Here is a 13,549-nt window from a genome sequence, read left to right on the forward strand (position 1 = left end):
GAGGGACTTCCGGCGAGGGCGGGGGAGCGGCCTGAGGTGGTGGGCGCAGCGGCGGGGCCCGATCCGCGTAAGTGCGGCCCGGGGCGGGGGGGGCGGAGGAGGCCGAAGCCGAAGCCGAAGCCGAAGCCGAAGCCTGACAGGGGCTGGGGCTTGTGCGAGGGGCCGCGGGCGTGCGGAGAGGTGGGGGGGAAGTGAGTGACGTTATTGGGGGGGGTCGGAGGATGTGAGGGAGAGACGGGTCGGGTGGGGGGGAACAGGCGATGTCCTGGGGGGGGCGCTTGAGGGGGGGGCTGAGGAGCAGGAGAAGGGAGCTGGGTGGCAGCGAAGGGGGTAGAAAGCGTGAGAGGAGGCACTGGAGGGGGCAGCGGGCGTGAGGGGGGCACGTAGGGAGGCGGAGAGCATCAAGAGGGGGTGGGGGGGCAGCTGGGGGGAGGTGACGTAGGGGGGTGTGGAGGGCGTCGAGAAGAACCTGGGGGGCCCTTAGGTGGGCAGGGGGCGTTAGGGGCGATGTGAGGGGCGCCGGGGGGGGGGGCAGATGTGAGGAGGGGTGTGAGGGGAGCGGGGGGGGGGCACTTGGGGGATAGGAGCTGTTAGGAGGGGGCGCTCGGGGGTGAGTGGTGGACGCGGGGAGGGACGTGGGGGGCGCTCGGGGGGGCGGTGGACGTGGGGGAGGGACGTGGAGGGCGCTCGGGGGTGGCGGGGGACTTGGGGGGGGACGTGGAGGGTGCTCGGGGGGGTGGTGGACGTGGAGTGTGTTCGGTGGGGTAGTGGACGTGGGGGAGGGACGTGGAGGGTGCTCGGGGGCGGTGGACTCGGGGGGCACATGGAGGGCGCTCGGGGGGGTCGACAGACATGGGGAAAGATGCGGGGGGCACTGAGGAGGACAGGAAACATGACTTGGGGGTTGCCGGGGGGGGACAGGGACCATGAAGGGGGGGGGTTGACAGGTCCAAGAGGGGGAACCGAGGCAATCGAGGGTGTTTGGGGGGCAGCAGAAGCGACAGGAACCGCGGGGGCCGCTGCGATAAGTGGGGGGGGGGCCAGCAAGCGACGAGGCGGCAACGCGGGATCGCGGCTCTCCGGCAGCCCGGCGTCTGGGACGGCGGGAAGCCCCCCCGAAGGAGGGGACGAGGGTTTGGGGGGCGGAAACGGCCTCGGCTCCGGGTCTCGGTCCGGGGACGTTCGGCCTCGAACGCCGTAAGCCGAGCTGAGCGCTCGGAGCCCTTTTGCGCCCCGAAAGCAGCGGCCGCGGGCGTCGCTCGGCCTCCGGCGTTCGACCTCCCTCCGGCTCTGCTCCGCTGCCGTATTCAGGGCAGGGCCGGCGCCGAACGGGATTTAATAGCCGGGCGTCCTTGCCGAAATCCTTTTGGGAGAAGGAGGCTCCGACGGGAGCCGAGCTGCGGGCGAAAAGCTCCTTCCGTCGCGCGCCGGGCGACGGCTCGGAGCGGTTTCGCTCGCGGTCGGAGCTCTTTCCCGACAGACACGGGGAAGAGCGTCCGGGGTGGCGACGCCTCGACCCCCGGCTCCGCGTCGCTGGCTTCCGACAGGATTTTTTTTGGGAGCCCTCGGGAACTGGTTGCGAATAGGGAAGGGGGGGGAAAAAGCAGCTGTAGTCGGACAGCGCCGGTGGTTTCGGGGCGGCGTTTTCCCGTCCGGCTCCGTCCTGCCCGACGGAGCAGGATAAAAACCGCCCGAGCGTTTGGAGGAGCCTCCCTCGGCTCCGCCAGCCGCCGACCCGCTCCGCTCTCCGGCCCCGGGAGCCGGCGGCTCGGCGAGGCGCATCGGGAGATTTCGCGAGGCTCGGCCGAGGGGATTTGCCGGATTAAAGCCGGCCGAGACCGCGGCGGAGCCGGACGCGTTAACGCCGGCCGTTTCAGAGCCCCGACCTTGCGCCGCGTCGCTGGGAAGCCTTTTCCGCCGGGCTGCGTTGAGTGGGGAGGTGAGGGCGGTTTGGGGGGTGGTTTTGTTTGTTTGGCTTGTTTTATTTATTTATTTATTTATTTATTTTTTGCCCTTTCTCCTCGTGTTTTGCGCTCAAAGCCGCCGCGCCGCCTTCCTCGCGCAGCTCGCCGGGGCCGGGGCCGGGGGCGGAGATGTTCCGCACGGCGGTGATGATGGCCTCGAGCCTGGCGCTGACGACGGCCGTCGTGGCCCACGCCTACTATCTGAAGCACCAGTTCTACCCCACCGTGGTTTATCTCACCAAATCCAGCCCCAGCATGGCCGTGAGTACGGGCACGAGCGGCTCCCCCTTCGCCTGCTGCGGGGGGGGGGGGGGGGTTATTTTCCCCCCTCCCCGTCCCCGCTTTCTGTCTCCTCTCCCGCTCGGATCGGGCGGCCGAAGCGTCCGCGGCTCGACCTCCTCCCGCCCGTGCCGGAGCTCCGTCGCGGCCTTTGGCCCCGGGGCGGGAGGGTGGAATTTTCTCCAACAGCCTTGAACCTCCTCCCCCCTTTTTTTTTTTTTTTGTTTGGGGGGGGTGATTAGTTTTAACGGCTCCGGCTGCTTTTCGAGGCCGGTGCCTCCGTCGGCCGCGGGGAACCGAACCTCGGAGCCGCCTCGCCGGGTTGCTTCGCGGTGCCGGGATGAGTCACGCCGGGCCCCGAAGCGTCGCCCGGAGGCTTTCGCTCGCCCTCACTTCTGCTTTCCGCCTCCCCGCGGGCCGGTGACCGAAACAAATCTTTCCGCTCCGCCGCGTTTGCCAAAAACGGCGACCCTCGGGGGCGAAGCGGCGGGCGAGCGCCTGCGCCGCGGGCGCCGGAGCCGGTACCCAGCTGCCTCTTCCGAATTACGCCCCGGGCCCCAAACGCAGCTTTTTTTTTCCCCTCGGCTTTTTTCTTTTCTTCCGGCAGCGAACGGGCCGGCTCCGCTTTTTCCTTTCTCCGATTATTTTCTTTCCCTCCTCCCCTGCAGGTTCTCTACATCCAGGCTTTCGTGCTGGTTTTTCTTCTGGGCAAATTTATGGGCAAGGTGTTTTTCGGGCAGCTGCGAGCGGCCGAAATGGAGGTGAGCGCGAGGGAGGCGGCGGCGGCGGAGAGGTTTAAAGCTTTTGCCGAGCTGGAGAGGCCTCGGATTCGCCCTCGGGCTCGCGGCTCGGCGGGCGGGCGGGTGGCCCGGCGAGCTGCCCCGCTCTGCCTCTGCTCGCCCCCGCAGCACCTGCTCGAGCGGTCGTGGTACGCCGTCACCGAGACCTGCCTGGCTTTCACCGTCTTCAGGGACGACTTCAGCCCCCGCTTCGTGGCCCTCTTCACCCTCCTCCTCTTCCTCAAGTGTTTCCACTGGCTGGCCGAGGACCGGGTGGACTTTGTAAGCGCTTCGCCGGCCGGGAGACGCGCTCGCCCCGTGGTGGGGAGGGCCGAGCTCCCCCCCCTCCTACCCCCCACCCCGCCGGCGGGCTGCGGCGCCGGGGAGCGAGCGGAGCGGGGGGATCTCAGCTCCGCGTCCGCCTTTCCCCGCAGATGGAGCGGAGCCCGAACATCTCCTGGCTCTTCCACTTCCGCATCGTCTGTGAGTACCTCCGGCCTCGCGGCGCGGGAGCTTCGCCTCCTCGGCCGCTCCGCCGCTCGCGGCCGGCGGCAGCGGCACCTGCTCAGGAAAGATAATTTCGGCAGGGGCCATTTGCATAAGGCCGGGGAAGAGGCAACGAGGGGGAGAAAAGCCGCGTGCAGCCGAGCGCGGCGCTGCTCGGACGCGATAACCTTATCGAAACGGTGCCGGGGCCTCGCCGCTCCGGAGAGTTCCCCCTCTTCCCGGGTTCGCCAAGGCTTTCGGAGCTGCGCGACGGCTCCCGGGAGCTGAGCGGCGTTGGGTTGCAGGGGATTTAACGAGCTTTGCTGTAGCTAGGCAAAGAAACGGCACCTCGGAGCCGCGGGGAAATAGCCGGAGCCGCGGCCGAGCGTATTCCCGCCTCCGGAGCAGGGAGTTTAGAGGCGTTCAAAACATCCCCGGAAGGAATCGCGCGCGTGCGTGGGAGGGATTTAGCCGTAAGGGGAGATTTCAGACGCCGGAAACGCGGCTCGGAGCGGAAGGGAACGAACCGTCCCGGGGACGGGGCCGTTGCGACCGAGCGAGCCGGGACGTCGGCCGCGGAGCCGTTGGTAAACCGCTCCCAGCTGGCGTTCCTCACGGATCGGCCTCCCAAACCCTGTCGTTTGGGTGGTGGGAATCGTTCTGGGAATGGTTCAGAGCAGCTTTTATTTTATTTTTTTGCTCGGAGTCGGGGGGGGGGGGGGGGGTCTCTGCGTCCCGTTTTCCCCCAGCCGGGTTCGTGCTCCGTCTCGCGACCTTTCCGCCCGTTTTCTTATTTTCTTTTTCTTTCCCTTTCCCAGCGCTCATGTTCCTCCTGGGCGTTCTGGATTTCCTCTTCGTCAGCCACGCTTACCACAGCATCCTCACGCGCGGAGCCTCGGTCCAGCTCGTGTTCGGCTTCGAGGTAGGGCGAGGAGCCTCCCCCCTCTGCAAAATAAAATAAAATAAAATAATTTTTTAAAAAAAGAAAGAAACGGGAGGCCGGGCCGCCGCGACCCCGCCGCCTCTGCCCCGCAGTACGCCATCCTCCTGACCATGGTGCTGACCGTCTTCATCAAGTACGTGCTGCACTCCGTCGACCTGCAGAACGAGAACCCCTGGGACAGCAAAGCCGTCTACATGCTCTACACGGAGCTCTTCACGGGTGCGTCGCCCCCCTCCTGCCGGCCTCTCCCCGCTCCCCGAACGGCTTCGGCGCTTCCCGGCGGCTCAGCGACGGCTTCGGAAAGTCGTTTCCGCGCCGCTTTTTATCCTCCCCTTTCCAAGCTGCCTTCCGGCCTCCTTGGATGGGGCTCGACTCGTGCCGGAGCGGGAGGGGGAACGGCTACCCGAAGCGTTTTTCTTTCTTTATTTCATTTTTTCCCCTTTTTTTCTGCCCCTAGGCTTCATCAAAGTCCTGCTCTACATGGCCTTCATGACCATCATGATCAAAGTTCACACCTTCCCGCTCTTCGCCATCCGCCCCATGTACCTGGCGATGAGGTGAGCTCGGCCTCGGAGACCCGAGCTCGGCTTCGGAGACCCGGCTTCGGCCCCGCCGGAGGCGGGGGGAAACGAGGACCGTTTCCCGGGAACGCGCTCAACCCCGGCGGCTCCCGTCTCGTTCCAGGCAGTTTAAGAAAGCGGTGACGGACGCTATCATGTCGCGCCGGGCCATTCGCAACATGAACACGCTGTGAGTGTCCGGGAGAGCGTCGGCTTTGCCCTGGCGGCTCTTCCCCTGCCGTCCCTCGCGTCCCCGTCTCCGGCGGAGCCGGCCCGGAGCTCGTTTCGGCTGCCGTGGCTTCTCCTCCGCGCTTTGCTTGCGGCTCGGGAGCCGCCCCGGGGCGAATTTAGCCACGGTGGTGGTAGCAGAAAAGCCGGGACGGGTTGGAAGGATCCGCGACGGCTGCGGGGAGGAGGTTCGGCCGGCGGCTCTGCTGCGAATGGCTTGATTTCGGCAAAAAAAAATAAGGTGGTGGGCGACAGCGGGGCGAGCGAAGGGGTTAGCTGGACCCACGGCTGGCAGGGAGGACCCAGGATCCCGCCGGCCTTCCCGCGTCCTCCCCGGCGGTCCGGCAGGAAAGGATTTTTCCGGAGGTTTCCGGAGCCCGGCGAAGTTCCCTTCGGCGTAACGCCGCTCCCTAAGCTCCGCCGTCTCCCCCTCCAGCTACCCCGACGCCACCGCGGAGGAGCTGCAGGCCGTGGACAACGTCTGCATCATCTGCCGCGAGGAGATGGTGACGGGCGCCAAGCGTTTGCCCTGCAACCACATTTTCCACACCAGGTAGGAGGAGGCCGAAGGCCGTTCCTCGCCGGCGGGGCTTTTCCGGAGGGGGTTCCCGGGATTCTCCGGAGTCGGAGGGCGGTTTGAAGGGGGGAGAGGGGGGGCGGATGGTTCCTTCCCGGCCGCGCGGAGGGGGATTTAACGCGGGGTCGCGGAGGGGAGGGAAGATTTTTCTTTTTGCTCCGGGTTGCTGATGAAGAGCGGCCGCGGGATTAATTCCTGACGGCGGTTTCCGTATCCCCCCCCCCGGCAGCTGCCTGCGGTCGTGGTTCCAGCGCCAGCAGACGTGTCCCACCTGCCGCATGGACGTGCTACGCGCTTCCCTCCCGGCGCAGCCGCCGGCGCCGCCCGAGCAGCCCGAACCGGCCCAGCAGCCGCCGCCGCAGACCCCGCAGGTTCCCCAGCCGCCCAACTGTGAGTGCCGAAACGCGGCTCGGTTTCCCCGCCCCGGAGCTCCGGGCTCCGCCGAGGGGGGAATTTTGGTGAAACGCTAGCGATTTTGGGGGTGACCCGAGCAGAGAGACCCGCTCCGCCAATCTGGGATGCCCGAGCTCTGCTCCGGAAGGACGTTTTAAGGAAACCCGTAGTTCTAACTCTCTTTTCTCCCTCGGCAGTTCCCCAAGGAATCCTGCCCCCTTTTCCTCCGGGGATGTTTCCCTTCTGGCCGCCGGTGGGTCCCTTCCCTCCGGTCCCCGGGGTGCAGCCGGCCAACGGCGCCGAAAACGCCGGAGCCGCCTCGAGCGCGGCTTCAGGTGAGCCGCCGGCTTTCCCCTCTCCCTGCCCGGATGCCGTTCCCCAGGGAAACGTTCCCGGTCTCCCTCCACCCTCACGTCTCTCCTCTCCCCGCAGCCGGCGCCGCGAGGGCCGGGGACGCCGCGGCGACGTCGGAAGCCGCTCCGGCGGGAACGGTGCCCGGGCTTCCCTTCCCGCCGCCCTGGATGGGAATGCCGTGGCCGCCGCTGTTCGGTAAGCGGAGGAAGAGGAACTCGCCCCGCGTTTCGGGGCGCTTAATCCCGGCGCGGGGAGGAAAAGCCGCCGCTGCCTCCTCCCCGGAGGCCGATGTCCGCGGGGCTCCCGTGATCCCTCACCCGCTTGGGGTTGTTTTCCCTTCTCCCAGGTTTTCCTCCCATGCCGGTGCCGCCGGCCGGCTTCGCGGGGCTGACGGAGGAGGAGCTGCGGGCCATGGAGGGCCACGACCGGCAGAACCTGGAAGCCAGGCTGCAGTGTCTGCAGAACATCCACACGCTCCTGGACGCCGCCATGCTGCAGATCAACCAGTACCTGACGGTCCTGGCGACCATCGGGTAACGCCGCCGGCGCCGCCCGGGCCCGACCCCGCGGCCGTGGCGATGTTCTGCGCGGGGATCGAACTCTTTCCCCCTTCCCGGGACGGGCTGGGAGGAATCCGTGGGGTTCCCGCCGCCGGGAGGTGGGATGGGGGAGAGATCTGGGGCCGGCAGGAGTCCCGCAGGGTGGACGCGGTCGGTAAAGCGTTAGGAGCCGCCTGATTTTGGGGTGTTTTTAATTTCCTTCCTGTTTTTTTTTTTTTTTTTCTTTTTTGATGACGTTTCCTTTTATTTTTCACCCAGGTCTCCTCGCCCCGCTCCGCCCCAACCCCCTGCCGCCGCCTCCTCCTCCTCGAGCCGGGACGCCCCGGCCGCGGAGCCGACCCCGCTCCGCGCGCCGGACGCCGCCTCGGCGCCTGCTGCCGCCGCCGCCCCAGAGCCCGACTCGACGGCTTCCAACGGTGCGTGAGCGCCGGGCGGCGGTTTGTCCCCGAAACTTGCGGCATCCAACCGCTCCGGAAAGCCGGTGTCCGAAAGCCCGGTTGTCCTTCGGGAGTGGGACGGGACGGGTTGATTCGAGCCGCTCTGCGGCTTTTTTGAGCGGGTAGGGAGGAGAAATTGGGGGTGGGGGGGGAGGGAACACCCAGCGAGGCACGCGAGCCCCCCACGGAGGTTTAGGCAGGAAAAGGGAGGGAGAATCGGCCTCCCTGAGGCTCTGACAGTCCCCCGGCGCTGAGACTGGACCCCGTTTTAAGACATCTGAGCCTTTAGGCAGGGATTTATTTATTAAGGGCACGCTGGAGGCACGATTCCTTTTTTTTTTTTCCCAAGCTGGAGGTGCCTTATCCCGCTTTCGGGACGTTTATCTCCTTGCGCAGCCGCTTTTGTATAAATTCAAAGCGATTTCCCCCCTCAAACGCGCGCGGTTCCGCTTCGTCCCCTCAGATGCGGCCGGGCTGGCGGGCGCCGAGGGCTTCGCGCCTCTCGCCGGCCCGGAGGAGGAAGGAGAAGAATCGTCTCTGCTCGGGGAGCCCGACGCCGCCGAGCTCCGGAGACGCCGGCTCCAGAAACTGGAATCGCCCCCTTCCTCTTCGCACTGACGCCCTTCCTCCACGGCTTGTCTCCGTGACCGGTTTTTTGGGGCTTTGATGTTTCTATTTTTTTTTCCCCCTCCTTGCTGCTCTTCTTTTTCCCTCTTCCCCCTCGCCGAAGACGAAGGCGCAGGGACAGCGGCGGAGCCGGTCCCGTTGTCCCTCCGCGTTAGGGGCCCTCGCGTGCGGAGAAGCGGACTCGTCTCGAAGGCCGAGGAGCCGGATTCAGCCTCTTCTTTTTTTTTTTTTTTTTTTTTCCTTTTTCCTGCCTTTTTCTGCCCCGTTTCCGACTGAAAACCCCAAGAAAACCGCAGCCTGGAAGCAAACCCGTTCCCGCCTTCCTGTCTGCGACTCTGGCCTCGTCCACCGCCCGCCGGCTCCTCTTCCGGAGCCGCCAGCTCCTCGTCGGAGGACGCGTCCGTCATCCGCGGCCGCCTTTTCCTCTCCGGCGGGCGGCAGCTTCTTTCCCGCCCGTTCTTTTCCCGCTTGGATCCCGTTTTCTCTCTACCTCTGTGGAGTCCCCGGGCTCTGCCCTCCGCGACGGCAGCCGGGAAGACGTTCCGAAGAGCCGCCTCCGCGCCGGGCGGCCGGTTCGGAGGCCGGAGGAGTCGATAAAAGCGAGGGAGAGGCTTGAAAATTGCTCGGAAGCTCCCGGTTTTCACCCGAGTTCTTCTCCGAGCGCTTTGGGACGGGCTGAGGACGAATCCCCACGTCTCCGGGAGCAGAAACGCGGCCGGAGCTTCTCCGCCCTCGGCCGCGACGTCCCCGTAAGGCGCCGGCGGCTCCGGTTCCCGCTCGGGGCTCGTTCCCGTTCGCTCTCTTCCCGCTTCGTTTTAGCAGCGTTTCGGGAAGGCGGGAGGCGAAAAGCCGCTTCGGCTCCGGCCTGGCGAGCTCCGGCGGGGGGTTTTCCTTCGCCTCCGCTCCGTGTTGCTCGCTTTAACGCCCTCCCTTTTCCGGAAGGGCTCGTTCCGGGCGGACGCTCTCTTGCCGATCGACAGTATTAGCGGATCTCTCCTAGGAACGGCCTCGGCTGCGGGGAGCCGCGCCGGGGAGCCGCTCCGGCGCGTCCCGAGGCGGGGAGAGGCTTCGGCGTCCCGCACGGAGATTTTAATAAACTCTCCGATTCTCGGGTTTGATCCTCTCCCTTTATCCCTCTGCGCGATTCCCGAGGGAGCAGCCGGGCTCGCGCCGCCTCCCTGCCGGCCTCGGGGAGCCGTTCGGACGTCCCGCGGCTGACGGCGCCGCGAGGCGGCTTTGAGTCTCATTTCCTGTTAACTCTCGGCTCCCCGACTGCCTAATTCCCGCCCGAGGCAGGGGTGGGGAGCGGCCCGGAGCCGCCGCGGCGTAGCGGGACGGAGCGCCGGCACGGAGCGCCGGCCTCCGCGCGACCCCCCCGCCCCGGGGACCCTCGGACCCTCTGCGCCGCCTTCCGCCTTCCCTTCCAGGGACGTTATCACTCTTCAGTGCCTCTCTTTTAACCGAAGCGGCTTCTAATAGCAAAATATCTCAGGGAAAACAGTCGGAGACAGCGCGGGAAGCTCGGGGGACCTCTTCCCCCTGCCCTTTCCCGGATTCCCGGGCGGCGAGCCCGAAGCGGGATAATTTGGCTTTGCCCCCCCCCCCCCCCCCCGCGTCCGTAACCGTGCCGGAGGCTCCAGGGCGCGGCGAAGCGCCGGGCCGGGGAGGAGGGGAACGGAGAGCGTTTCGCCGGCACCTTTTCGCCATCCTTTTCCTGCCGTTCTCGCCAGGTCTCCCGGAGCGGCGTCCTCTTCTCCGGGTTAATTTTGGGGGGTGGTGGGGGGGGGGGGGAGGAGCTCGTTACCGAAAAATAGCGTGTTCTGAGCAACTCGGCAATAACAAAAGCGGTGGTTTTTGGGGAACTCGAGCGTCGAGGAGGCGCCCGGGGTCTCCCGCTTCCCGGGCTCGGGGCGGAGTCGATCCGAGCGCCTGCCGCGGAGCGCCCCGCCTGGGGCTGGGTTTTGATTTTGTTTTTTTTTTGTTGTTGTTTTTTTTTGTTTGTTTGTTTTTAAATCTTTTTGAGTGGAAAAGCAGGAGAACGTTCGGATGGTTCCGTTTGACGTTGGGCTTTGGGAGAAACGGAGGCCGCGGGGGCGCGTCCCCGGCTTCCTTGGGCTTTTCCTTCCTTTAGGAGTTGATTTAATCCGGGGGCAGGGGAGGGAGGAAAGCGAAGAAGCAACTCGCTAAGGACGAGTCTGGCCCGGCCCTGCCTCCGCCGCTTCCTTTACATTTCTCTCCTTCCCTTCTCCCCCGTTTTCTTTGCGCGCGGCAGAGTTCACGTTGGAGGGGTTGGGTAATTATTTAATTTGTAAATAATGTACAAATTTTTAATAGCTTAATTGTATATACAGCGAAATAAAGATTGCATTAAAGCTTGGCGCTCGGCTTTTGTGCGCGGGTTGGGGGGGGGGGTAGCGACCCCGCGCGGGCCTGTCCCCGGCCTCTGTTGTCCTCCAGGCCTTGGTCCTCCAGGCTCTTCCCTTGGCCCAGGTGTCACGGGGGGGGGGGGGGGCTGAGGAGCCCCTTGGTGCCTCTGGTCTCTCTTCCCCAAGCGTCTCTATGGTTTTTAAGGTGCAAAGTGCCTCTCCTGGCCCCTTCCCACCCCTCCCAAAGCATCTATGGTTGTCAAGGCGCTGTGGCCGCTCTGGTGCCTCTTTCCCCAGCGTCTCTATGGTGCCTGAAAAAAAGCCAGATGGCGGCTGTTGTCTCCCCGCTGCTCGCTCATCTCTATGGTTGCCCCGTGGTAGCCGTTCTCCCCGCTTGTCTCTGTGGTTGTCAGGGAGCCGCTTGACCGCTCTAGTCTCCTTTTCCTCCAGTGCTCTATGGTTGGCGAAGAGGCTTTGCTGGTAGCGGCTCCCCCTCCGCGTGACTCTATGGTTCCTAAGGAGCCTCCTGACCGCTCTGGTTTCCCGTCCCCGAGCCTGTCTCTATGCTCCTGGCGCCTTTCGACCACCGAGCCGCGGCGAGGAAAGCCGGAAGTCTCTTTCTGGCCGCTCTAGCCCGCCGGTCCTCCGGCGCTCGCTGGCGGCTCATCCGGGTCCCGGCGGCGCGGCGCGTGCGCGGCGGCTGCGTGGGGCCGCGCGACAAGATGGCGGCGGAGGGGCCGGAGGCGCCGGCGAGCCCGGGCCGCGGCGGGGCCGACGGGGCGCTGGGGCCTGGCGGGGGACGGCGGCACCGACCCCCCCGGTGAGCGCCCGTGGGGCGGCGGGGGGCAGGCCGTGGGGCAGGCCGCGCGGGGGGGGGCAGGTAGGGCAGAGGATGGAGCTGTGGGGCAGGTTGTGGGGCAGACTGGGCTGGGGGTGGAGTTGGGGGGCAGGCTGGGGGTCTGAGTGGAGAAGTGTGGGGCAGGTTGTGGGGCAGATTGGGCTGGGGGTGGAGTTGGGGGGCAGGCTGGGGGTCTGAGTGGAGAAGTGTGGGGCAGGTTGTGGGGCAGACTGGGCTGGGGGTCTGAGTGGAGAAGTGTGGGGCAGATTGGGCTGGGGGTGGAGTTGGGGGGCAGGCTGGGGGTCTGAGTGGAGAAGTGTGGGGCAGGTTGTGGGGCAGACTGGGCTGGGGGTGGAGTTGGGGGGCAGGCTGGGGGTCTGAGTGGAGAAGTGTGGGGCAGGTTGTGGGGCAGATTGGGCTGGGGGTGGAGTTGGGGGGCAGGCTGGGGGTCTGAGTGGAGAAGTGTGGGGCAGGTTGTGGGGCAGACTGGGCTGGGGGTCTGAGTGGAGAAGTGTGGGGCAGATTGGGCTGGGGGTGGAGTTGGGGGGCAGGCTGGGGATCTGAGTGGAGAAGTGTGGGGCAGGCTGGGCTGAGGGAGGAGCTGTGGGGCAGGTTGGGGGGCGGATTGGGCTGGGGGGAAGATTGGGGGCCAGGTTGGGCAAATGATGGAGTTGGGTAGGTAGGGCTGGAGCTGTGGGGCTGGAGCTGTGGGGCAGGTTGGGGGTCTGAGTGGGGAGTTGGGGGGCAGGGAGGAGCTGTGGGGCAGGTTGGGGGTCTGAGTGGAGAAGTGTCGGGTGGGTTGGGCTGAGCATGGAGCTGTGGGGCAGGTTGTGGGGCAGATTGGGCTGGAGGTGGAGTTGGGGGGCAGGTATGGCGGGGAGGAGCTGTGGGGCAGGTTGGGGGTCGGAGTGGGGAGCTGTGGGGCAGGTAGGGTGGGAAGGAGCTGGGGGGCAGGTTGGGGGTCTGAGTGGAGAAGTGTGGGGCAGGTTGGGCTGAGGGAGGAGCTGTGGGGCAGGTAGGGTGGGAAGAAGCTGTGGGGCAGTTTGGGGGGGCAGATTGGGCTGGGGGGAAGATTGGGGGGCAGGTTGGGCTGAGGATGGAGTTGGGTAGGTAGGGCTGGAGCTGTGGGGCTGGAGCTGTGGGGCAGGTTGGGGGGCAGGCTGGAGCGAGGGTGGAGCTGTGGGGCAGATTAGGGAGCAGAGTGGGCAGAGGATGGAGCTGTGGGGCAGGTTGGGGGGCTGAGAGCGGAGCTGCGGGGCGGGTAGGGCTGAGGGCAGAGCTATGGGGCAGCTTGGGGGGCTGAGGGCAGAGCTATGGGGCAGCTTGGGGGGCGCTGACGGGGCTGGGGGTGCTACGGGGGGTTTAAGATACAGAGCGAGGAGGAGAAAACGGAGAAACTGGGATTGGGGGAGGAGCTATGGGGCACGTGGTCCCCCCCCAGGGCTGTGGGGGCCCCCCCAGGAGATGTGGGGCACCCCCCAAGAGATGTGGGGCACCCCTGGGGATCCAGAGTGCCCCCCCCCAAGAGATGTGGGGCACCCCTGGGGATCCAGAGTGCCCCCCCCAAGAGATGTGGGGCACCCCCCAGGGCTGTGGGGCACCCCTGGGGATCCAGAGTGCCCCCCCCCAAGAGATGTGGGGCACCCCTGGGGATCCAGAGTGCCCCCCCCCAAGAGATGTGGGGCACCCCTGGGGATCCAGAGTGCCCCCCCCAAGAGATGTGGGGCACCCCCCAGGGCTGTGGGGCACCCCTGGGGATCCAGAGTGCCCCCCCCCAAGAGATGTGGGGCACCCCTGGGGATCCAGAGTGCCCCCCCCCAAGAGATGTGGGGCACCCCCCAGGACTGTGGGGCACCCCTGGGGATCCAGAGTGCCCCCCCCCCAAGAGATGTGGGGCACCCCTGGGGATCCAGAGTGCCCCCCCCCAAGAGATGTGGGGCACCCCCCAGAACTGTGGGGCACCCCTGGGGATCCAGAGTGCCCCCCCCCAAGAGATATGGGGCACCCCTGGGGATCCAGAGTGCCCCCCCCCAAGAGATGTGGGGCACCCCCCAGAACTGTGGGGCACCCCTGGGGATCCAGAGTGCCCCCCCCCAAGAGATGTGGGGCACCCCTGGGGATCCAGAGTGCCCCCCCCCAAGAGATGTGGGGCACCCCC

The 13,549-nt window shown here is 66.5% G+C and overlaps 1 protein-coding gene across 15 annotated transcripts in view; it reads left to right on the forward strand.

The window, feature by feature from the left end:
* The window catches only part of LOC134154132 (E3 ubiquitin-protein ligase synoviolin-like), a 26,240-nt gene continuing 12,691 nt past the window's right edge, over positions 1 to 13,549 (forward strand). For 11 of the 15 annotated variants that reach the window (XM_062600814.1, XM_062600817.1, XM_062600816.1 and 8 more), the window contains exons 1-15: positions 24 to 67; positions 2,041 to 2,225; positions 2,912 to 3,004; positions 3,152 to 3,304; positions 3,457 to 3,505; positions 4,327 to 4,430; positions 4,544 to 4,670; positions 4,909 to 5,008; positions 5,136 to 5,201; positions 5,676 to 5,792; positions 6,046 to 6,206; positions 6,407 to 6,544; positions 6,642 to 6,758; positions 6,910 to 7,096; positions 7,382 to 7,539. In XM_062600814.1, the coding sequence (XP_062456798.1) occupies positions 2,094 to 2,225; positions 2,912 to 3,004; positions 3,152 to 3,304; positions 3,457 to 3,505; positions 4,327 to 4,430; positions 4,544 to 4,670; positions 4,909 to 5,008; positions 5,136 to 5,201; positions 5,676 to 5,792; positions 6,046 to 6,206; positions 6,407 to 6,544; positions 6,642 to 6,758; positions 6,910 to 7,096; positions 7,382 to 7,539 (1,702 nt within the window). In that variant the 5' untranslated portion in view covers positions 24 to 67; positions 2,041 to 2,093. The other 4 variants (XM_062600818.1, XM_062600815.1, XM_062600812.1 and 1 more) reach the window with 4 other exon arrangements.

The sequence above is a fragment of the Rhea pennata genome (assembly GCF_028389875.1).
Source record: "Rhea pennata isolate bPtePen1 chromosome 35 unlocalized genomic scaffold, bPtePen1.pri SUPER_35_unloc_3, whole genome shotgun sequence".
Lineage (NCBI taxonomy): Eukaryota > Metazoa > Chordata > Aves > Rheiformes > Rheidae > Rhea > Rhea pennata.